This window comes from Colossoma macropomum, unplaced genomic scaffold (genome assembly GCF_904425465.1).
Source record: "Colossoma macropomum unplaced genomic scaffold, Colossoma_macropomum, whole genome shotgun sequence".
NCBI classification, from domain to species: domain Eukaryota; kingdom Metazoa; phylum Chordata; class Actinopteri; order Characiformes; family Serrasalmidae; genus Colossoma; species Colossoma macropomum.
In genome coordinates this window covers 37,587,599-37,613,381 of record NW_023494799.1, presented here as the reverse complement: position 1 = coordinate 37,613,381, position 25,783 = coordinate 37,587,599, and the positions used below count along the sequence as shown (strand labels likewise).

Here is a 25,783-nt window from a genome sequence, read left to right as displayed (position 1 = left end):
GTAGCGGTGGGGAGTTAAACCTGCTCCTCCATATTAATGGTTAAATTGCCAGGGGACCGACGGCTGGTCTGCCTTTTGTTGTAAAGAGCTGGGGGACGGAGAGGGGGGAGCCATTTTGCCCCCGGTGAGGTGTGGAAGGTAGAAGCAGAGGAAGAGTCCTGGTGATGGAACAGCACAGAACGAGACAAGGTGTCTGGTTGCTGCTGATTCCGGTGGGTTCCCTGCTCTGAATCCAGTCTGCGCTAACGGTAGCAGAAGTGTAGACCCTAATGCTTGACAAGGCCCTGTCTTGCCTTCCTCTCTGACTAGAGGCTGCTGAGGCTGGCTGAGACTTGATATGGACATAAGAAGCAAAGAGGACAGCAGCAGCGGAATATGAGCCACTGGCTGCATGATAGTTTGTTTCAGTTCAAGTTTATTGTCACATAAAAAGTCCATCCCTGGTATAATCTTGTAGTAAAAATCTTAACAGGGAGGTACGACTGTGCATTATAGAATGAAATTGTTGGTATTAGATTTAAATAGACAGACATATTCGAAAAAAATGAAACATAAAATGAACCTATCATAACTTTTGCACTGTCCACATTTTTCCAGTATGTTAAATTCAGCCAACAACATAGCAAATGTGCATTAAAATGTGAAAAAGTATACTATGCAGAGGATGTGCACATATTTTAAATTTGTTTTTAAAAAGCAGCAAAATGTATTTTGACCAAGGGAGCCCAAACTTTTGCACACAACTGTGCATATAAATATGTATACATACATACATACATACATGCTTTCTTAGACTATACAAAAGACTTAAATGTGTGCTTAAATGCCAGTGAATTCAAATAATTTACTTTTTTTTTATTGTATTTGTTGCTAAAATATCTGCATTGTATTCTTTTACTGCACCCTCTACAAATAAATGCTTCAGTGTTAATCCAGATAGAGGTCCCAATTTATACATTTTATAAAGGTTAATGTATCGCCGTCAAAAGATATGCACAAAAACATCAAATATAGGCCCATAATTCCCATATCTGTGCAGCCCTGAAAATAAGCTACAATTAAAACAGGCAAAAAACTGAACTAATCTAAAAGTAGTGCGATGCTAGTTTCCCAGGCCTGCTTGTCAGTGGAACTTCGCCCACGCTGGGTTAGCTGGTTCCACACAGCAGTCTTTTTCAGCTTTCCTACCCATCATGCCAAAGAAAACGTTCTACCCTCTTCTTCCTTCACCCACTCTCCTTTTCTTGCGGCACCCAGTCAGCCCCTATTCTCAGAATACTGTTTCCCAAGGACATGTAGGTTAGTGACTTTTGGGCAGCTGTGCATTCCTGGATGATCTCCAGTAGCACAGGCTGTGTTGTGTTAGTCACTCTTTTACATTGCAATCTCTCGGTACACCCCGCTCTGCTCTCCCTCAAAGAGCGACACACTCTTTAAATTGCTCCAGCAAACCAAGACTCTGCTGACAAGCTGCCCCCCCACCTCCACCATCCTCCCCTTGTCTTGGCTGAGAAATACAGCCCAGCTCCAGGAGGTGAGAGAAGGTGCCAAAGTCCAATTCACTTACGGGACTCGCCAGCACAAAGGCCTCCCGTTTACGGAAAAGGCCCATGAATTAATAATCACCTAATTGACTTTTAAGACTTTCTTTCTCTTTTTTTTGTCTTGGCTTTTGCGCTGTCAGAGGAAAGTCCTGGCCTTGTTGTTGCTCTCTGAATGGGTCTGAATGTTAGGAGAGGCTAGTGTTTAGTGGTGAAGCAAGGATTGGAGGAGCGCGTCATTGAACCATGAAGGATTTTGGAAGGGCTCTGTGGGACAAGGACTGCATGCATAGGAGGAGCTGTGAGGATCAAGCTATGGGGTGCTCTTAGCCACAGCTTCAAACATGTATTTGAAATAAAAGCATGTTGTTCTCCAGGTTTTAAAAAATTGGTGCTGTTTGCTCACAAGAACCTCACAGAAGTTTGGACACACTTAAAATGGTTTACACAAAGATTCCTCCATTTTCCCTGGTTCTATGAAAAGAAAATACGTAATCAGTACAGAACCTTCAGCCATTCTTTTAAGAACCAACTAAAGTGGTTCTTTTGTTCTTTTTAGAGCCTTTATATTTAAAAGTGTGCCATGTTTGGGAGCACTGAGGATGTTTAAAGCTTATGTCCTTTTAGAGTCACTGTCCTTTCAGGCTCTTATACCGCTTGCGTTTAGCCCTATCCTGAACCCGACACGCATTCACACCCTCGCTCCTATGGGAGGGCAGAGAGAGAATCCTTCTGTTAAAAGCTTATCTTCTGGTCATGGTCTTAGTTAATGGATCTGACCTGGTCAGCCGTGTTGTTGTGCCAGCCCAACCGTGCTGCACACGCGCATCGCATGATCCAACAATCACCTCTTTCTCTGTTTATCGGTGGCCTTTTTGTTCCAGTGGACTCCATATGAGTTTTTTTTCTTTTCTGTCTCTTGACAACAGAAAACACGTCACGGTGGCTAAACTTTAGTCACAGTATGGTATATTGAGGCGGGGGGGTCATTTTTTTGAAGTGAGCAACTGAACAGATTTATGGAGTCCTAACAGGGCGTTACAAGGTGAGGCAGCATCCAAAGCTGGGTAGACCACACCCTACTTCCCCTCCACCTCTACCAGAGATCACACTGACCTGCAAATCCAAACTCTCTATATTAGAAACAAGACAAATAAAATCTACAAAGAAACTTTGGCCAATAAAACGGTGGCACTTTATTTTCAGTGGTCCTTTTTAGATGAAACAAACATTTAACAGACTCTCAGTAACATGTCAAACGTGAGGGGTTAGGATTAGGTTTTGGGTTGATGTTAAGGTGAGGGTTAGGATTAGGGCCAGGGTGAGGGTTAGGGTTGGGTAAGGTTGGTAAGGTTAGGTTCTGTGTAATGGAAGTAACATATTAACAACACATCTACTTAATGTAAGTAATGTATCAACAGAACATCTACAATATATTTACTTAAGGGTATTCAGATGCTTCACTACTGATACTTCACTGATATGTACTCATCTACAAAGGACCACTCCTAATAAAGTGTCACCAATAGAACTTACTACAGCTTCATTTTTAATAGCATAGCTTCCGTGTTCCCCTGTGCATACATTCACTGTTTAAACAAAACCTCCATTTCTTCCATTGTTTTTCATTTTTTATTTAAAATTTCCAGCTGCTTTTTACATTGTGTTAAAGTTTCATGGTGAATGAACTGATAGAAATAGACCAGAATTGCTTGTAATAAAATCTTACATTGAAAGTGAAGAAAAAATTGTTTTTTCCTTCTTCTCAAAAGTTTTTTTGGCAAACAGTGATGATATACTGTGTATTTGTTTTGTTTTGCCCCTTTTTATCTGTTAGGCTGAAAACCTAGGGACTTTTTTTCTACCTTTTTAAAACAGCAGCCTCATTGTGTGAACATTGAATGACAAATGGAACAACAGAGATGGTCCAGACTACTGCAAGCATAAACTCTTGTTATCTTACATTAAAAGCAATGTTTTTTCTTCTCCTATAAAGTTCCAGTTTAGAAGATACATGGTTGTGCTATGGTAGTGATGCCCCTATTGGCTTCATTCTAGGCCTTTTTTGTTAGTCCTACCAAAGCTAACTCTCTATGTCTAGTTTGCCCTAGCCCAGCTGCCTCCTTATGGCTTTTCCTAGCTCTGAACTAGTACAGCCTGCCCCTAAATGTGCTGCTTTGTGTGTATCTCTGCATGGATGAGGATTTCCACCCGGACAGAGAGGGAACCGTTTAGGAGAACAGCTAGGATTTCACACAGGGGCTAGCACCTGAAAGGGGATCTGCTGAAGACCCTGTGAATGTGGAAGGACAAGTAGCAGAGGAGGGGCATATAAAGAGGCAGACGGTGCAGTTTATCAGTTTAGGAGGGAGAGAGAGCTAGAGAGAGAGAGAGAGAGAGAGAGAGAGAGGCGGGGCGGACTGGAGTGGATCAGGAAGTGGCAAGGACAGTACGGCAAGAGAGCATGGAGGTTAATGGCAGCGAATGGGAGGTTCCTTTGTTTAACATTTCCTTTGTGTATTGGTGGACGTGTCTAATGGGATTGGCAGTGACTGGACGCTAATAAGGCCACGCTGGCTGGTGTGGCGACTCTGTGGGAGCTGCAGCAGGCCGCTCTGCCCAAAGCAGGGGGCCCCCACTGCGCCCGGTGCTCAGCTGCCCCTGCCCTGATTGGACCTGACACTTTAATGTCTGCAGAAGGAGCGTGGTCAGCCCTGCTTAACCTGACCCCCCCCCACCAACACACACACACACACACTTTTCCCCTGCTCTCAATTTGCCCTTCCAGGACTGGACAAATCAGGCCAAATTTAACTCTTTATAGCCTCGTTAAGGGCCATGGAGAGAGAGGGCGTCTTAAGTTTCACAGTGGATTCTTTCCACTGGAGGCTGCTCCATGCGGTTCCTCTCTTGCTCTGGGTGGATTTAGCTCCTTTATGAGCCTCTAGCTTAACCGAGTATTTTTAATCAGCTCTCTCATGCTTCTCTGTTGTGCCGCACCTAGAGCTCTCTCTCTCTCTCTCTCTTCTCTCTCTCTCTCCACTTTGGAATCGCTCGCTGGTTAGCTGAGCTATGAACCTCTTGTTATTTGGCCTCGCTCTGTGGAGATGGAGAGGAGGAAGAGGGTGCAGTGCATTGTTAATGGCCGTGCAGGTTGCATTAAAAGGATTAGCCGCTTGTAATGTTCTGCCAAGCTAGGAGAGCACATTAGAGACTTCGGTGACAGTCTGTGGCTAGCACAATGAGGGATTTCAGTTTAAGATGAGCAAGCACCTGCCAATTACTGCCCTTTCTACTCTCCTCCGTCCTTTGTTCAACAATGCATGCCGTAGGTTCGCGCTGCCATAGCCAGGCTGCTGCATGCTGATGGTAATGGGTTGTATCTGGCCTTTTAGCATAGTAGCTTTTTTCTGCTGTACCTTGTTTAGATTGCAGAGCTGACCTTTTGTCTGCGCTGTCCTACACAAAGCCACATGAAATGCACAGGCCACGTATACACTCTTAAAAGTAAGGGGTCTCTGGATGCTTTAGGTTTCCTAAACAAGCTTAAGAACTTTGTTAAAGTTTCACGGAATGCAAAGATTCCCAGTTGAATTATTTATTCCCCCAGAACCATAACCAAGAAACATTTAAGAACATTTATTAGGTAGTAGGGCATTTATTAGGTTAATAGGTAGGGGCCTATTAGTTATATCATGTTTACACCATTTTTCCTGCTGAATTTCTTTAAAAGTTACTTCTGTAAAGTTGCAGAAGGGAACATGGTGAAATCTAGATTAAAAAGAATGCATCTTATTTCCTCCAGAAGTAGAAATTAGAAGTGTAGGGGGGTCTTACTACCTGAATAGATAAAAGAACTAGGTGCGATGCATCTTTCTTACCTTAAAACCTGACAAGGTTGTGCGTAAATGTTTTCGCCTTGTGTGGAGTTGGGCGAATCCGTCAGCTGAAGCAGCACTTCAAACGCCCATGTCAGAGAGCGCATGGAAGCCAAAGCTGCTCGCAGTGGCAAACTAATGTTTTGATTAGACGTCTATGCCAGCGTCTGATGTCCTAACGATCCAACATTTGTGGAGACAGGCCGTCAGACCGCCCGCATCGCGTCTCTGTTCAGTGGCATGGGCGGAGCAGTGGAAACGGCACTGGGTCGGAGGGGGAGCTGCCTGTGTAGCCTGATCATTCGCTGGCCTACTCTGCTACTGATAAATATGGTCATATCATGTTTGAAAAAGACCTTGTAAAGGCCTTTATTTACTCTGATATTGACTGCCAACTGCCTGCCTTGTCCTGACTCACGTGTGGTTTCTCTTTCCCTTTGTGTGTGTGTAGCAGCAGCAGCAGCCAGCCAGTCAGAGAGGGATCAGACAGAGTCACCGATCCCCTCCAAGCGGCCTCCTTCAAGGTCTGGGGCTTCAGAGAGCCCTCTTTCTTCCAAACGTCCCAGGACGGCCGAGAAGAGCACTGGAGAGCAGGTGAGAACGATGCCCATATATTTAAAGTATAAAGAACAACTTTAAGTTCTTGAAGTCATTCACTATGTGACCTCTCAAGGTTCACAAAAGCTCATTATTCTTCCCTGTTAATTAAGAAAATATGCTAGAATGTAGCTCCTGGGATATTTTTGCCATTTCAGAATAAAGCTGGCCTTTTTGCATTATGTATGCTTTTTTTTCCTGAAGATTATATTTCTCCCTCTTTTTTCCACTGCTCTTGCATCGCTAATTGTGCAAAAGGTGGAAAATCAATATGATATTTGACAGATGAGAGGCCTTTGAAGTGTGTGCCAGGCCTCTCCGGCTAACCCTCTGCTCCCTGCACAGGAGGGGCGTTTTACTCTTGTTTAGCTGCTCCGTTTGAGAGGCTAATATCTCTCTCTCTCTCTCTCTCCTTCTCTCTCTCTGCCAGATGTACCAGTGCCCCTACTGTAAGTTCACGAATACGGATTTGAACAGACTGAGGATGCACGTGATGACCCAGCACTCGGTGCAGCCCATGCTGCGGTGCCCACTGTGCCAGGACATGCTCAACAACAAGATCCACCTGCAGTTCCACCTCACGCACCTGCACAGCGTAGCCCCGGACTGCGTCGACAAGCTAATAGCCACTGTGAGTGTCCACTTCCCTGCAGCGAGGGTTTACTTGGCAGTGTGTGTGTGTATGTCAGTTGCCATAGATATCACACTCCTCAAGTTCAGTGGGTTATTACAGTTGTTTCAAGTGACACCAAAAAAAATAAGGGGTGCACTGAACGTGAATTTCACATTGGACATCTATGTTTATTAGCCGTTTCTTGTTTATGGCTCTTTACCCAAACACACTAATATAAAACACCCAGGCTCATGAGTCAGTCTAACGCTTGCGCAGATGTGCACTTCCTCGTCCTACTGAAATGGCTTATAAGGAAATCTTACAGATCCCAGCACATTTCTAGTACGAATGCATATAAAGTCATATACGAAAGTTTGAACAGCCCCAGTCAAATGACGGTTTGTTGATTTTTCATAGGGAAAATATCCTCTACAGGGAGCAAACTTAACTATGACATTTTTCTGTGAATTTTAGTGCACAGTTTCTATTTATTTTCTAAGCCTAACAAATTGGAAAAAACAAACATAAAATATAAAATGTGCAATAACTTTTGCACAGGCCTAACTTGTTGAATTCAGCAAATAAACAGCGACTGTGCATTAAAATGAAGAAGTGTGTTACATGCAGAAGTATGTTCTCTATTGAGGATGTGTACTTTCACTTAGAACATCAACAACCCTGTAATCTGACCAAGGCCACCTAAACTTTCGCATATAATTGTATGTTTCATGTCACAAATTCCTTGTATATTAAGTAAAAAGCTAGAAATCACACTAAACATACCCAAAGTAAGCGTAAGGATTAGGGTTCTAATTCCCATCCTTAATTTCTAGCACTTTTTATTAGCCAAAGTAACAACGAGCAACAGAGTAAATGCAGTATGTAGTACTTTGCTTACTTTATTTGCTTCATATAATTAGAACTTAAAAAATCTGTTAATATCAGCTGATTCTGATCATGCACCCCCACTTATTTGCCATTTCAACTGTATGACCTGATGTTATTAAAAACCTGGTCTTTTGTGTTCCATGATGGTTTTCTAATACATTATAATTACGATTGTACTGCAAGTACATGCTTATTAGTTGCCCTCACTGGAGCAGCATTCTAGTACGCAATGTAGTGCTTCTCAGAAGTGGCCAGAGCTACTTGGTTTTCTGACGCAGGAGATGAATGTTATTTCCTTCTGACCTCCTGCTCCAAATATAACCTCAAAATACAAATCCATATGATCATTCAAGCACACTAGCTTCACAGTGGTGGGGCAAATGTCATGGCATTAGTCCATTGTAAGTGTCATCCCATCAACAGTGGGAGTAGATTTTAATTTAAAACCTTCAGTGTCCGTAAAGACTCCTGTGTGGTCACAGCATCAATGGGTAAAGAAGCGCACACAAGGCCTCCTTAGTCCATTCTTTTGTCTACCTGTTTGTAAGAAAGCTGTGTGCTTGTACACAAAGGCCCTCTGTGGCCTGGCCCCCCTGTGGCGATGGCGTGAGGGGCCGAACCCAGCTGTAAGAGCACGAGTGACTCACTGCCTCTTGCTAACCGCGCCTTAACGGAGTGGAGGTTGTCTGGGCTGTCTTTTTCCCTCTAATTGATGACATTTGAGGCTTAATCAAAACACAAACGGAAACTGTTAATCGCGAAATGGCCCCTGGGCGTCCTGTTGACTCACTGCGAGTCAGATATAATAGGGCGAAAAGGTTTGGGACAGCTGGGCGATGCTCTGCTCCAGCAGCTGTACTGACATGCCAGTTGTTGATGAGCCCTTTCCCCCCCCTCTTTCATTATGATATCACGGTCAATTCAGAGAGAGAAGGCATGCGTGTGTAAAAGAAAGAAGGCAAGATATAGACACACTGTTGCTCCTGCCTGATAATTCTGTTGCTAGTTTGATAATTAGTTCCTCCCCCCCCTCCCCATTCTGTCTCTCCCTGGCTTGACATTCCTCCTGTTTCGGTGATCACTCTAGAGCAATTCAGAAAAAACAAGCACTCCAATCACTAATATATTCCAGTAATTGGGACACAGATGAATTGAAATTTAATGAATAGGATTTTTTTTTGTTCGTCCTCTAATGAAATGCGAGTCCAGACAATGCAAATATTATTATCTAGATGTACTCTCTGACTTCCCAGCCTTGTTCTCAGGTGAATATTGAAAGCAGCAATGCTACAGTGTTTAATAAATACAGGGTGCGCTCTTATGATATTGAACCCCCTACCTGCATCCCCTGCTGCTGCAGTATGAATGTCAAGCTGGCTCCATCAGAGATCATACAACATATACAGGTTTTGTAATCATATAATAATTTTGCTACACAGAGAGTGGCACATAATGCCGCAGGAAGACACTGTGATATTTGCATGAGTTTTAAGAAGATTTCACAAAGGATCATGTGGTTATCGGGGTTATTCCTATCCTGGACACTCTTTCATATGAAGTAGTAACACTTACATCATCCGTTTTAACTTATTTGCCACCAGCTCTGTAATCCCGGAGCACCAAGGCCTCCATCAGTCGCCTCCTCTTAACTCCTTTGAGGCAACTCACCTTGTTCTGTTGCATTACCCATCAACGCTACAGAGGAGCGTTATTGCATTGCCTTTATGGCTCTGTTTTTTCCAAATTGGCAGTGGTGAAATAATTATGTTTATGTTTGCACGTGGAGCTGAATTGCTTGCTGGCCACTCGTTCAAAGAAACTGCATCTGAACGCAGTTAAGTCGTCTCTGCCTTCTAGCCAAGACGCAAATGATGAATGCATTATTAGGAGCAGGTAGCAATATTTTTTCTTTTATAGAGATGATAATGCACCCGGTGCCCCTACAAGGGTGGCGTATGATGGAAACACAGCTAATACGATGCACATTAAAACCAGCACCTTTTTACAAGTAGAGATACTTTATCCCTTTGCACATGTCAGGCAGGCGCTCTTAATGAATTCTGAACTACGTGACTTTTATTTCTTGCAGATGATGCATAAAGATGCACTTGCTCTTTTTTTAAATTATTATTATTATTATTATTATTTGGCTCCTTTTCCTCACTCTCCCCCCTCTCTCTTTTCTCTCTCTCTTTCAATCCCTCCCTCCCTCTCTCACTCTGTGTCTCATTTTCTGTCTGTCTTAGATAGGGGTAATGAAAATAATTGTGCTTCATTAATTCTCAGTCTGGCTAGATGATAGCCATTTGGAACTATGTTTGCCAATTAGGCGGTCCAAATTAAAAGTGACCTTGGGATACTCTCTGCGCTTGGCTCTCGTCTTCTAATGAAGCACTTGTCTAGAAACAGTCCACTTTGTAATGTAAATCACTGCTGTTTTCGCTTTTGCAACCCTCCACACTGGTGACATTAATTTACTGCTTTCAGTGTGGAGGAGACTGTGGGAGAAATAAAAGTAAGAAATCAAATGACTGCATTTCTTTCCTTATTTTTCTCCCCCCATGTGAATCTGAATGCGCTAATCAGATTGTGACGGACAAGGCTATCTTAACAGCTCCACTTAACCTCAAGCCTGACTAAGAAGCTCTTGCTGGAGGACTGTGTTCTTCATGCGCTCTGGTTCAGGCTGATGACCGTGCTTTTATGTGGCAGTTGTTGTTTTAGGAGCATCCCTTTAGTGCACTGTATGTGTACGTTTTACTGCCTCTGGCGGACTTGAAGTTGTAATTATATTTTCGAGAAGAACTGGATTAAACCGTGCGCTCCATGCGAGTGGATAGAATTACTGTGATTAGTATGTTTCACTAACGATTCCTTGTCTTTCTCACGAAAATCTGGGCAAAAACGAAAACAGAATTTGAATAAAATGTACAGAATGCAGTATCGCCTTTGAGTGATGTGAAGTCCTGTTGTTGTGAATGATGCATCTTTTAATTTAATCAGGCAGGGCAGGGTCTCTACACACATTAAGTGCTGTAAGATGGAGATCATGGTGAGATGAGGAGGGAAAAGGGGATTGAGACACAGGGGCATAAACATAGAGTGAGAATAGGAATTAGACATGGAAGAATGAGAAAGAGGAGGAGGAGGGAGGTCAGAAGGATGGAAGAATTGAAATGCTGCATGGGTAGTGAGGCTGATTGTTCTGTTTGGGGAGTTAATTGAAGGAAGGTGAAGCAGACAGTGCCTCATCTCCCGACCTCTTCCAATCTCAATCACTGATTATTGTTAAATAGGAGCTGGTTAATGAGAGCATTTGATGAATTGTAATCTTTTTTTTTCTGAGAGAGCGAGCGCGATTGAGAGAAAGTGAGGGGGCATGCATGTACAGAGAATAGCGCTTGAAAAGACAGGGAATGCTGCTATCATTCACACATGATTGACTTCACCCTTTTGAGTGCAAGGCAAAACCTGGCTGCAGTTGTGCACATTTTAATCAATATTCTTTGCAAATGCTGAAATTAAATCAGTTGGAAAAAGATTTCACTGTTGTACACAAGTAAACTGCATTTAATGCCCTTACTAAGTTTTTACATACTGTTTGCAATATACCCTAATTTGCATTAGATTTTTTAAAATGATAATATTCCAGCTTGAAAAGGCTTTAATGAGCACTGCAAATTAAGTGGAATGTGGTTATATGTCCTTAAATTGACAGTAGTGAATTACCCAGAATTCCTGTGCCAGTGACGTGCATTTCTGTACTTCGAGCTTGCACTGGAATGGGAATACACTTTTTATGAGGAGGAGGAATTATTTAATTAGGCCCCCTAATAAGCTTTTCAGCTGGCCAAGGTAGGCTTCTCAGCCCATCACACTAATTGGCTGCAGCAGAACTTTCCCAGCTTGTGACAAAACACCATGAGTGATCAAAGTGCAAATTCTTAGAGTGGCAAATAAAGTAGAAAAGAAATAATGTGATTAGTCTTCGTGTGAGAGAGGAATTCTATGAGTGCATGTGTTTGAGTGAAAAGAATATATATACAAAACCTTTTATTGACCAAACCTTTATATGTAAGAACTGTGTATTGAATATTTAATGAAGAAAAAGCTGTTTTTTTCTTTGAAAAGGTGCAATTTGCTGATCTGTTTAGTGATGATAAAAATACATTCTTGCATTCCAAACAGAGGCTGTAGTTAAAGGCCCTTAATTAACCTGCGACACACCTTGTGTTTTATTTTCCAGGTGGCAACGTCAGAGGCGCTGCCAGCAAGCATGTTCATACCAGTCCCTGGACCAGAGAGAGAGGCTCAAAATACATCCTTGTCCAACTCAACCTCTGATGACACAAAGAAACAAGCAGGTAAGAATGTTGAAGTGTTTTGTCTGGGTAGAGGGGGGATATCTGCCGTTTATTTGTAAAAGATGAATACCAGTGTATTTTCTGTATTCATGTGAACATTATGAGTTCACAATGATTCAAATACAGTGTAATCATTTTATTTATCTACACATAAACAGTGTAGTTTTAGAATACTGACAGGTGTTCCTGTTTCTCATTACAGAGACTACAGATGTTGAGCCTGAGAAAGGAATTTCTATGGCCACAGATATAATTGAAGCTCGCAAGTCACCTCTTGAAGATCAGCAGCCGTCAAGAGAAGACACTACTGGATTCCTATGCTGGAAGAAAGGCTGTAACCAAGTATTCAAATCCTCTAATGCGCTTCAGATGCACTTCAATGAGGTCCACAACAAAAGGCCTCAGCTGCCAGTCTCTGATCGTCACGTCTACAAGTACCGTTGCAACCAGTGTAGTCTGGCATTCAAGACGATAGAGAAGCTGCAGCTGCATTCCCAGTATCATGTTATCCGAGCAGCTACCATGTGTTGTCTCTGCCAGCGGAGTTTCAGGACTCTACAGGCCTTGAAGAAGCACTTGGAGACTAGTCACCTTGAACTGAGCGAAGCTGACATTCAGCAACTATATGGAGGCTTGCTAATGAATGGAGACCTAATGGTTATGGGTGACCCTTCGCTTGGAGAAGACCAAGCAGGTCTGATTGAGGATGAGAAAGAAGGAGAAGAGAGTGATCCTGAGGAAAAACAGAGCCCAACAGGCAGTGATTCAGGATCCTTGCAAGAGGATTCTGGATCAGAGCCCAAGCGAGCACTCCCGTTTAGAAAAGGTCCGAATTTCACCATGGAAAAGTTCTTAGATCCTTCTCGTCCTTTCAAGTGTACAGTATGCAAAGAGTCTTTTACCCAGAAGAATATTCTTCTCGTGCATTATAACTCTGTGTCACACTTGCACAAGGTGAAACGGGCCCTGCAGGAATCCACCACAGGTCAGCCAGAGCCAACCAGCAGCCCTGATAATAAGCCCTTCAAGTGCAGCACTTGCAATGTTGCATATAGCCAGAGCTCTACACTGGAGATTCATATGCGCTCTGTCCTCCACCAGACTAAAGCTAGGGCAGCCAAACTTGAAGCAGCTGGTGGCAGTTCCAGCTCTGTCAGCAGTGGCAGTTTAAGTGGAGGCACCTCTAACAGCACTTCCACCCCCAGCCCTGTCCCACCCACTAACTCAACAACCAGCTCTAACAACAACAGCTGTTCTCCAGCAAACGTTCAGACAGCACACAGCATCCTGGGAGGAAACCACCTTAGTCAGTCTCACAGCCTTGAGAGCATGTCTAACTCAGCTTGTCATCCTTCTCCCTCTGAGAACCAGGATGTAAAGAAAAAGAAGTTTGCAGACATGTTGTCCTCAAGAGGCCACCAGCAGCAGCTCCAACAGCAGCAGCTGGCTCAGGCTCAAGCACAAGCCCAGGCCCAGCTCCAACAAGAGCTCCAGCAGCAAGCGGCCCTACTTCAGTCCCAGCTCTTTAACCCCCTACTACAGCACTTCCCAATGACAACAGATGCTCTTCTGCCACTTCAACAGCAGCAGCTGCTGTTTCCTTTCTATATCCCTGGGGCTGAATTCCAGTTAAATCCAGAAATTAACCTGAACAGTTCTCTGAACTTAAGTGGCTCTGCTGCATCACTATTGGAGGAACAGAAGAACCAGGCACAGCAAGCCCAACAGAGCTGTTTACAACAGCAATTGACACACCACCACCTTCAGCAACAGCACCAAGCTCATTCGCACTCCCAGGCCTCGAGCCAAATGGCTTTACTTCAACAGAGTGCATCTCTCTCGCATTCAGTAGACAAAAAACCAAAGTCGCTAGTTGCTCATAGTGAGAAGGACAGAGAGCTGCCAAAGGATAAAGAAATGAATGATAAAACAGAGGATCATACTCCAAAGGATCTCTCAGACAATTCAAAGTCCAAAGAGAAGAAAGATGCACCACAGGCTGTAACTAATGTGAATCAGGACACTGGATTCCCTCCACCACGAATTGCATCAGATGCTCGTGGCAATGCCACCAAAGTGTTGTTGGAGAATTTCGGATTTGAACTGGTGATTCAGTACAATGAGAACAAACAAAAAGCTCAGAGAAAGCCCACAGGATCTGTATCTGGATCAAGTGTGCCAGGTGGCATCACTAGAGTGGTTGATCCTGTTGAGGGACTGGAGAAATTGGAGTGTGAGGCCTGTGGTAAGCTCTTCTCCAACATTTTAATCCTGAAGAGTCACCAGGAGCACATCCATCAGGCCTTCTTCCCTTTTAGATCACTAGAGAGATTTGCCAAGGAGTATAGAGAACAGTATGACAAGTTGTACCCACTAAGACCACAGACACCTGAGGCTGCTCCTCCCCCACCACCCCCTCCTCCCCCGCCACCGCCACCCCCGCCACCTCCACAGAGGGCACCGACACCAAATATACCCGTCTCTGCACCCGCACTCACTCCGCCAACTGCCCCGACCCCACAGCCTCCAGGTCCACTTGCTCAAATTCCAATGCCAATGGATCTTCCTCTCTTTTCTCCACTCATGATGCAGCCTATGTCTCTCCAGTCCCTACCCTCTCAAATTCCTGCCCAGTTGCCAGCTGTTGAACCAGGTCTTGCCACTGATCTTGCACAACTGTATCAGCAGCAACTCACACCTGCAATGCTGCAGCAACAGAGCAAAAGACCCCGCACACGTATAACAGATGACCAACTAAGGGTTCTGCGACAGTACTTTGACATCAACAACTCACCAAATGAGGAACAAATAAAGGAAATGGCAGACAAGTCAGGACTTCCACAGAAGGTCATCAAGCACTGGTTTCGGAATACTCTTTTTAAAGAGCGACAACGCAACAAAGACTCACCCTACAACTTCAACAATCCACCTATTACCACTCTGGAGGACGTCAAAATTGATTCTAAGCCACCTTCCCCTGAACCCCAAAGACAGGAGTCCTGTGGCAGTAAGAGATCCTCAAGAACACGGTTTTCAGACTACCAGCTTAGAGTACTGCAAGATTTCTTTGATGCCAATGCCTACCCTAAAGACGATGAATTCGAGCAGCTGTCCAATCTTCTGAGCCTACCAACTCGAGTCATTGTTGTATGGTTCCAGAACGCCAGACAGAAAGCCCGTAAAAATTATGAGAACCAGGGCGATGGAGCAAAAGAAGGTGAACGACGTGAGTTATCCAATGATCGATACATTCGTACTACCAACTTAAACTATCAGTGCAAGAAATGCAGCCTGGTCTTCCAGCGCATATTTGACCTCATTAAACATCAAAAGAAGCTTTGTTACAAAGATGAAGATGAAGAAGGACAATATGACAGTCAAAACGAGGACTCTATTGATCACTTACATGAATACTACACGCCTTCTGGGTCATCAGGTCACACACCGATGCCATCATCTTCAAGTCTTTGCCCTCTTCCACCTTCTTCCTCGTCTTTCTCTCCCATGACATCTGAGAAGGTTGAAGCTGCCCCTGCTAGCACATCAAACACTTTTGATGAGAAATCCAAAAACTCTGCAGAAACATCCTTGGCCCAAAGAGAGCAGTCATCACTGAAACAGGAAAGCAGTCACCCACCTGAGACTCCACCGCAGAGACCACCACGAGAGGAAAAGGTTCATATAGCCTCAAAGAACACAAAGCTTTCTTCACCTTCCCTCTCCCAGCAGCAACAGCACAGTGGGTCTTCAGCCTCAGCCTCTCACACCAGCCAGACTCCATCCCAAAGTACCCTGATGGCCCTCAATCCACATTTAGCCACTGCATCACAGCAGCAGCTGGCCCAGATGATTCCTTACCAGTGTGAACAGTGCAAGCTTGCCTTCCCCTCATTCGAACACTGGCAAGAACACCAGCAGCTCCATTTCCTGAGTGTTCAAAACCAATTTATTCACCCCCAGTTCTTGGATCGCTCAATGAACATGTCTTTTATGTTATTTGATCCTAGTAATCCTCTGCTAGCTAGCCAGCCTCTTGCCGGTGCTTTGCCTCAAATACCCAGCAACTCTGCCACTTCTCCATCAACTCCTACATCCACCATGAACTCTCTAAAGAGGAAACTGGAGGAGAAAGCAGGCACTAGTCCAGGTGAAAATGACAGTACGAATAGTGGAGAGGAACCACAAAGAGATAAACGTCTTCGAACCACTATTACACCTGAGCAGCTTGAGATTCTGTACCAAAAATATTTACTAGACTCTAATCCCACCCGAAAAATGCTTGACCATATTGCTCATGAAGTAGGGCTCAAAAAACGGGTGGTGCAAGTATGGTTTCAAAACACCAGGGCCAGGGAAAGAAAAGGGCAGTTTCGGGCTGTTGGGCCAGCTCAAGCCCATCGCCGTTGCCCTTTTTGTCGGGCCCTCTTTAAAGCTAAAACTGCTCTGGAAGCCCACATCCGTTCACGTCACTGGCATGAGGCAAAGCGTGCTGGTTACAACTTAACACTTGCTGGTTTAGTATCTGAACAGGAAGGCATGCACATGAAGATGGATCCTCAGGATATTGCTACTTATGCTCATCTGGGCACTTCTAACAGTGATGCTCACTGCTCATCCTTGTCACCTGTAAGTAAAAACATGGATTTGTCTCCAAGGGCACTTTTAAGTCCAACATCTATCAAGGTTGAGGGAATGGAGGAGTTTGAAAGCCCAACCATGTCCTCAGTAAACATGAGCTTTGACCAGAGCAAGCTTGATAATGATGATTGTTCTTCTGTAAACACCGCAATCACCGATACCACCACAGGTGATGAGGCTAATGTTGACAATGACAGTGCTGATGCGAAGCATAGCCACAACAGTGGAGATTTCTTGTCCAAGACTGGGGGAACAGTCCCATCTCTTGAGAATGATGACCAGATGTCTTCAGGACTAGTGAGTCCTGCAACAAGTTATTATGCGAAAGACTTTGAAAATGAAAATATGGTGGATTACAGCGAAACATCTAGTTTAGCTGATCCTTGCTCACCAAGCCCTGGGGCATCTGGTAGTAGAAGCATTGACAGTGGAGACAGGCCTGGTCAAAAGCGTTTCCGAACTCAGATGACTAACCTCCAGCTGAAAGTGCTCAAGTCCTGCTTTAGCGATTACAGGACCCCTACTATGTTGGAGTGTGAGGTACTCGGCAATGAAATCGGACTTCCAAAGAGAGTCGTACAAGTCTGGTTCCAGAATGCTCGCGCTAAGGAAAAGAAGGCGAAACTCAGTATGGCTAAACACTTTGGCATCAACCAGACCTCTTATGAGGGACCTAAGACGGAGTGCACTTTGTGTGGTGTTAAGTACAGTGCACGTCTCTCAGTGCGGGACCATATCTTCTCCCAGCAACATATCTCCAAAGTAAAGGATACAATTGGAAGCCAGCTTGACAAAGAGAAAGAGTACTTTGACCCAGCCACTGTTCGTCAACTCATGGCCCAACAAGAGATGGATCGTATCAAGAAAGCCAATGAGGTCCTTGGACTGGCACAACAACAAGCCATGCAGCAACAAGGGATGTTTGACAGTCCTGCCTTGCAAGCCCTGAATCTGCAGTCAGCCTATTCAAATCTGCAAGGGATACCCCCTGTCCTCTTGCCCGGTGTTGGAAGCCCTTCCCTTCCTGGCTTTAACTCATCCAATTCAGGTATGCTATTGACTCAGTAATTAACAACACAGCATTCAAATGCAACATAAATAAAGTAGCTTACATTAACAAACATTAAGAAATTGCTGCTGTCGGAACAAAACCTCTTATCTCCACTTTGGTCTTTTTTGACATCATTTGAAAATGCCTGTTGCCGTTTATACTGTGTGCAAATTTCATCATGAATGGACCAAAAGAAATTACCTGGAAATAGTTCTGGTTTCATTGATGTAAAATAAGTTTTTACTTCTCCTGTAAAGTTATCATTTTGGAGACAAAAGGTTTTGTTCCGACAGCGACATCTTTTAAGATGTAATGAAACTATGCAGTGTTTCTGTGAAGAATACAACCCCGTGGTATCTACTAATAATCCTTTTGTACTTCACTATTTCATTCATATCAATTCTGTGCTGTTTTCTTTTAGCTTTAACCCCTCCGAAACCTCCGAACATCCTGAACATGCCTGGTGCCAGTGTACCCTCACCTAGTCTCCCAACATCTGGTTTACCCAACAAGATCCCTTCCTCTTCCTCATTGGCCTCCCCCAGCCCAGCTCAGGCCAGCACTTCTGTTGCCCACTCAAGTACTACAACCACATCCACATCAAACTCCCTGACCACCCAACCAGGCCCGCATCCTCCCAAAGAGCGTGAAACTGAAAGGGCCAGGGAGAAAGAGAAGCCCAAGGAGAAGGCTGAGAAGTCCACCACACCATCGTCAACTGGAGGAACTCCTGCTCCCTCCACTTCTGCTGCCAGCGCCAAGAAGGAAAAACCAGACACAGCAGTTCCGGCCACCTCGATGCCAACTCCTGGTATGGAGTATGTGGTCGATCCTGCCCAGCTTCAAGCTCTGCAGGCCGCTTTAGCATCAGATCCAACAGCTCTGCTTACCAGCCAGTTCCTGCCCTATTTTATGCCAGGTTTTTCTCCATATTACGCCCCCCAGATTCCAGGAGCTCTTCAAGGTGGATATCTTCAGCCTATGTATGGTATGGAAAGTCTTTTCCCCTACAACCCAGCTTTATCACAGGCCCTGATGGGGCTGTCACCAGGATCCCTGCTCCAGCATTACCAGCAATATCAGCAGAGCCTTCAGGAGGCACTTCAGCAGCAACAGCGGCAGCTTCAGCAAATCCAGCAACCCAAAGCGAGCCAAACTCCAGCCCCTTCTCAGCCCTCGGTGGACCGTAAAGATTCTGCCAAAGATCCAGTAAAAACAGAGGAGCAGAAAGGCACTCCCCCGGTTGATACCTCTTCTTCTCACAATAACCTACCCCCTGAGCAGCATGAAGTGGATGGTAAAGGTGCAGACCCTCTTCTTGACCAATACATTGTCCCCAAAGTTCAGTACCGGCTGGCGTGCCGCAAATGTCAAGCTGTTTTCAGCAAGGAGGAAGCGGCGATCAGCCACCTCAAGTCGATCTGCTTTTTCGGTCAGTCTGTGGCAAACATGCAAGAGATGTTGCTTCGGGTCCCCACCAGTGGCAGTGCAGCCGAGGGTGGCCTCTATGACTGCCTGCCCTGTAACACCACTCTGGACGGGGACAAAGCGCTCAGTCAACACCTGGATTCAGCCTTGCACAAACACAGAACAATCACGCGATCAGCCAGAAATGCCAAAGAGCACGCTACTAGTTTATTACCTCACTCTTCAGCCTGCTTCCCCGATCCTAACACCGCATCTACCTCGCAGTCTGTCACTCACCCAAACAACACCCCATCTCCCCCGCCAACAACGTCAAACGCCACGCCGTCCTCATCTGTGTCTGCATCTTCGTGCTCCTCCTCCACGGCTGCCCCCCTGAATGCCACAGCTGCCAGCAAACCCTGGCCCCAGGCCTCTTTCTCTAGAGCTTTAGCTGGGAAGTCCAACGCCACTCCTTCTACATCGTCTTCTTTTCCTCCAGTATCCTCACCTTCAACGGTTACCTCAAGTTCATTGAGCACCTCAGGGGTTCAGACCTCGATACCAACAGACGTCTTTACCGACGAATCTGACTCTGATAGCAGTCAGAAGTCAGCGGACAGGCTGGGCCGGTCGGCAGAGGAGCCGCAACAGCCCGGTTGTCTCAAAGACAGTGATAGTTGTAGTAGTAATATGGCTAGTGTAGGAACAGACTCCATCAGATTGTAAAGAGCTTTCGGTGATGGACAATATTTAAAACACACAAAAGACAAAAAAAAAGAATAAAACACAGAAGTAAAAAAAAAGCAGCAATGTTTAAAATATGTTTAAAAGTATACAAACCAATTTCAGAAAAAGATGTGTAAAGACTAACTGCAATTCCAAAGCTTGTAACCAAAAATTTAAACGTTAGTGGATTGTTTTCCCATATCAACATGCTGGTTTTAGTTTATTTCAACTCAAATATATATAGCTTTATATATATATATACATTTTTATATATATATATATATGAATTAATAAAGAACGCTGCGGTTAACACGTGGATATTGCTAGGGGAACGCTGTATTGCAATGGACTGCCTCAAAGTCAAACGGCCCCAGAACCTGTCTATACAAAGAATGAGATAACAAGCTGTCCGTTGTCTGCAGAAGTATTTCCACCTAATAGCACAGTTACACAAAGCCAGTATGTACTGTATGGGAGAATAGTCTTACAGTTTTCTTGCTATCTAAGCATTCAAATACCAATGGCTTGCTAAAGAAAAAAAAGAATAATGTAATGTCTATTTTATTCTCAGGTCAACAGCTCACAACCTTTTTTATGTTACAAAAAAATCATTATTTTATTCATTTTGTTCCTTAAAAACGTTTCTGTTGTGTTACTTTTACTGACAGAAAGTATTTGGAAGTGATACTAACTTAAAGACATAGCTTTCTGGGCATTCAAATGGGTAGCTGAACTGCTGGTTGTAAACCTTTTAAATTCTTTTAAATAGAAGAATAACTAATCCCACTATACCCAGACACGAAGAGCATTGCAGACTTGTTGGTGAGGGAAAAAAAAAGATTTTTTTTTGTTTTAAGGAAAAAAACTTTCTGTATTTATGATAGATATAAACATTTTGGTGTTAAGTAGATTGTTGCATTGGAAATGAATTTAAACAGTATGGTAGACTGAAAAATCTTTGTGTACATTTAGCTTTTGTATTGTCCAACCTTAAGGCGCTTCATTTGATGTTGTCTTGGTCATTCCAATAGACTAGATTAAGGAACAGGAACTGATCTAAACTTTATTTCTGTCAAATCCACAGCTTCTTGGATTTTGTTCACCCGACTGCCACCGACAGACTTGGCAGAATCCCTCGTGTTTTCGTGAGGGTTTTCTCTCCTTCGATGGTCGGTGCAGCACTGACCAAAAAGAGAAAAGAGATCCGGGGTGCGTTTTCAAAAATGATTATTCAGTTATCTTTGTGTTACCTTTTATTGTGCACTTACAGTTGTCTGACTTACTTTATCCCTGTCTTTCTGTGTTACTCCCTCCTTTCTTTGTTCGTTCGTTTATTTTTGTCTGTTTTTTTCCTCTCTGCATTTGTAGATTAGGAGATTCTTCTCCTTTAGCACTGCAAAGCAGATTTTCTTTTTTGTATTTCATGCAGTGTGGCTGCAGTCTGTTATAGGCTTTTTTTTAATTTACGCTCTTTCGTTGTTGTCATAAATGAAAATGAAAAGAATAATAATAATTCACGCTTTAAAACGAAAAGAAAATCCAAAGACTAAACACTTTCACCATTGGTGCATAAAGATGAGAAAAGAGGCTTCTTTATACTTGAGAATTTGTTGCTGTTTTTAAGGAAAGAAAACAAAGTTTTAAAATAAAAGGAGTACGCATCAGAGCTGCCGTCTTTGCTTCTTTGCAAGCAGACCGGTGGCTTTTTTACGTGAAATACCAAGAATACCAAAAACCAAAAAAGGACCCTTGTCCTTGCATTGTGGAGTAGCACCATTACAGAGCCATTGCAGTTTGTAAGATAGAAGTTGAGAATCTCTTTGTTTAACTCTTCTGTCACACGAGATCCTTTTTTTTTGTCGTCGTTTTGTTTTTTTTAAAGAAAATGTATAAGGTCTGGTCTTTGAGGACATACGTTTTGCTGCTAATGTAGATTTTTGAAAAGAAGAATACCTAGATGCATGCTCATTTTGCTTTTTTGGCTAAGCTTTAATGAAAAAAAACAACCAACCAATAAACCATTTCCCTGCCTCTGCGACATATTTTTTTTCTTCTCGTTGCAAAAACGGAACTCTGAAGACTGTGAATATATGTTCCAAATGACATTTTTTGCTTTTTGTTCCTTCTTTTTGTCTTTTTCTCTCTTTTTTTTTTGAGCAGACCAATGTCAAAAGCCAATGATCTATTACGTTTGTAAAGAACAGTGCATTCCAAATACCAACCGTTTGATTTCTTAATCAAGGACAGCTTCTGTTTTCTTTTTATTGAATCTGAGTTCTATTCTAGTTTTCTCTCATTTCTAAGGTGACTGTAAGGTGTTGTGTACTGAACTTCACCGTTTGATTCCCCTCATTCTGAAGTGCGTGTTGTAGGGAGTTAAAGTCCCTGCAGCGGGGTTAAAGCTTTTCTGTTTTTTGTTCTTCTCACTTGAAATAGATCATCATGTAATAGTGGTTACCAAAAATGTACATATTGTAATACATCTGGTACTTACACGTCTCACTGGTCTAGTGTCATCATGCCTCTCCATCTATAAAGAGTCTCAGAAGGAAATAAAGGCTGTTTCGCGAACAAAAAAATAAAGTCTGGAGTGGCGGCCTCCCCTCCTGGAAAATCACGTAGGGACTTGCCCCAGGTTTCTGCAGGGTGTAAAGCCATTTTCATGCACGTTATGTCTATTACAGGTTTCCAAGGGACATCTTCATTCCAAAGCATTATAAGACTGGAAAAAGTTTTTTTTTCTTTTTTGTTTTTTTGTTTTCCTGAAGGTGTCCCTTGTTTCGGATGGTGATAAGGTATGTTTCTGCCTTTATGTCCAAAGTGGTCTCTCACTCCAACTCATCGCGATGGGAATGGTTCCGTTTAATCCAAATGCCCCCCCCCACCACCTTTTCGTAAAAAGATTTTTTTTTATATCCTTACCAAAACTAAGAAATGTTTAAATTTGTGAATAACCGCTTTCTGATTTTTATTTCGGCCACAGATGTATAGCAAGTGTATTTGGCCTACATGATACATTGCCGCAATCTCGGAAGTGTGTTTAAAAAAAAAAAAGTGTTACGTCTTGCAGAGCGATGTGATTTGGTGTTAATACTTGCGCATGCTGTTGAAATTAGGTTGATTTGATCTGCAAGCTTGCCACTCCTCTCCAATCCTGTTCGAAAAATACTGTTCATAATTATTTTTAAGAATCCTGATGTATAGTTTATTTTTAAATGCTTTTGCTTCGACTTTCGTTTCAGATAAGGTCAGACATTTATTATTTTCCTATAACTATTTGTATGTTATTTTATGTTCTGTATATTAAATTCTCCTCATATACGTAAATTAACGTTTTAACACCAGCTTTAAATTTGAATGGCAGATTTTTGTTTATTTTTATTTTTTGTTTTTCTTATTCTATGACCTGGCCACTTTATGGTGTAAGTATGTTCCTGTTTTGTCTTTTTTTTTTCTACACTGTTGATCTCTTGCTTCCAATGTGTTCTGTTTTATTCTTTATGGGCTCTGGTGAGGGTCCTCACAAGGGTCCTCACAATCAACTCTGCCAGCATGGACTGTGTGCGTGTTTCTTAAGAGCCGAGTTTTTTTTTTTTCTTTCATACTTTTTGTTCTATTTTCCACTTTTATTTCACACCAAAATCGTTCAGAACTGCAAAGCTGGATCTTCAGTACGAGGGTGAAGATTTGGGAACGTTACAATAACTGTTACGTGGAGGAAATGATGCTGAAGCACTGAGCAGTTTTTTTGCTATTGTTTTCTTTTTATACAATTACTGTTACTTTCATGAAATATATGAATGTGGCCAAAGCATAATGCAGTTGAAACGTAAAAAAAAAGAATTTCAGTTGGTGCCCCTGGTGAGTGTATATTTATTGTGGCACAACACGACACACGACTGAGATACATCGACTCTCATTGGGATACTTGATTTTTGTGGACATTTTGCAAAGAGAGAAAGAAGGCAGGTTTTGCTGTAGAGGTCATCCTTTTGCCCACTGTGAAAAAAAACATGTATACAGATATAGATATATTTAAAGAAGACATCTTTTTTTTTGTTTTTTTTGTTGTTCTAAATGACAAAGAAGGAAAAACAAAGAGAACTGAACTCTGGGAAGCGTGGGAGATGTCAGTGAAATGTCTGAGAAGGCTGTTGGCACACCAAAACTGGGCATGGGAGCCAAAGGCAGGGACAAGGCGCGCCTCCGATATCACGTCATTATTTAATTACTGACAATTTGCCTATGGGAATAGACTCTGCAACTAGTGGACATGCGCGACACGGAGAGGAATAAATCTGGGTTACGCTGAACTTCAGTGGCTGGAGTGGCCACCTTTTCTCTCTCTCTCTCTCTCTCTCTCTCTCTCTCGCTCTAGTTCTGCATCTACTTTGATGGACATTTTCCACACTTCTGAACGGGACGGACAGTACCACATGCCTCTTTTTTCTCCCAGTTCATGGTGTTGCTACCTGTTTCATTTCTTCTTGCTCGTCTCACCGATGGACGGACGACGTCCTCCGGTCAAACCGCCGGCACCGGCCTGCACCTGACCTGGAGCCGGCCCGATCTCATCGATCCATCGCTAAAAAAGGACTCGCTGTCGGAGGGGGGAGGGGCTTTCTCGGCTGTCATTCCTGAGGAAGCTGTTCAACACAAAAAAAAGCAACGCAACCAAAATTAACAACCAAACTTAACAAGCAACCAAACAAAAAAAACTACACATAAGCTCCAATTTCAAAGACAAACTGCTACTGGAGCTCCCTGTTCCTTTCGTGACTCCTGGTGCCACAATTTTTTTTAATGCTTTTTTTTTGTGTTTTATTTTTGTTTGTTTTTTTCTTCTTTTTTTTCTCGAATTATTCCTCCTTCGAGCCTCACAAGCACGGCTCAGTGGCTCCAGGTAGCCCACCCGAGGGTAGAAAAAACAGCCTTGCAATGTACAAAAAAGAGCAAGTTAAACCAAAAATGTTGTTCTTGATGTCTTTTCTATACTGTAGTCTTGTTAGCTTTTTTGTTACTGTAATTATATGATGAAGATTTCCAAACTGTACCAAATTACATGGAGACTAACATACATAAACCACATGGAACTTCAGACTTTTAAAGAAAACTTTTGTCACAAAAACCTTGTTGTCCTAGTTAAGTTGATTGTAGATGGTAATTGAATATACTCCTTTGAAAATATTTCATCAAGTATGTTTCTTGCTCATTGTGATACATTAAAAAGTATGAGCATAAATGCAGTGTGGCTTCTGAATCTTTTATTCCAGGTTGGAGATTCACGGAGATGTATTTTCATCATATTCACACACAAACGCTCACACAGACTATAGGCCAGAAAACACCGGACAATAATTTCACTGCTCACACATATAGACTGTCTACAGCTGAAGGACAGTGTGCACACAGTATACGTCTATATAAGTGCATCACTCAGATCTCATTAACTGTTTGCAGACTCTCTGCAGTGCCACTGGAATGTATCAAGCATTCAGAACTTCATCTCTGTTGTATCTCAGTAATGGCTAAATATAATCATCCACACAGTGTAAGGAGCATCTGCCTTTTTTGCCGTATTTAGGGTGGATATGACTATAAGAATATACTGACCACATCTCTAGGGATGCACAGTGATATCTGAATCACATCAGTATCTGCAGATATTTTATATTTTATATTTATATGCAGATATTTAGAAAAATGTAATTCGCTGTTGTCGGAAGAAAACCTTGTATCTCCAAAATGGTGACTTTACAGGAGAAAGAAAAAATATACTCTACTTTTAATGTAAGTCAATGGAACCAGACTGTTTTCAAGGTCAATTGGGGTCATTTTTTTAAGTCCATTCATCATGAAATTTACACACAATGTAAAGGGTAACAGGTATTTTCAAATTATGTCAAAAACTGAAAAACGTCAAAGAACAGAGATTTTTTTCTGACAACAGCAAATTTTAAACTTATGTTTGATTATGTATTTATTGTCTTCCAGAAGTACTAAAATATCTATTTATTCATTATACTGTATACTGGAACCATCTGCAGATTACATTTCTCTGTAATGATAATCCAGGACGT

At 42.8% G+C, this 25,783-nt stretch overlaps 1 protein-coding gene across 1 annotated transcript in view; it reads left to right on the top strand.

Moving 5' to 3' along the window:
• Positions 1 to 24,949, top strand: part of zfhx3 (zinc finger homeobox 3) — a 177,903-nt gene extending 152,954 nt beyond the window's left edge. The window contains 5 exon segments of the mRNA XM_036586788.1: positions 5,871 to 6,013; positions 6,447 to 6,647; positions 11,764 to 11,881; positions 12,084 to 17,567; positions 17,992 to 24,949. Of these exon segments, the coding sequence (XP_036442681.1) occupies positions 5,871 to 6,013; positions 6,447 to 6,647; positions 11,764 to 11,881; positions 12,084 to 17,567; positions 17,992 to 19,703 (7,658 nt within the window). The 3' untranslated portion in view covers positions 19,704 to 24,949.
• Positions 24,950 to 25,783: the final 834 nt, after the last annotated feature.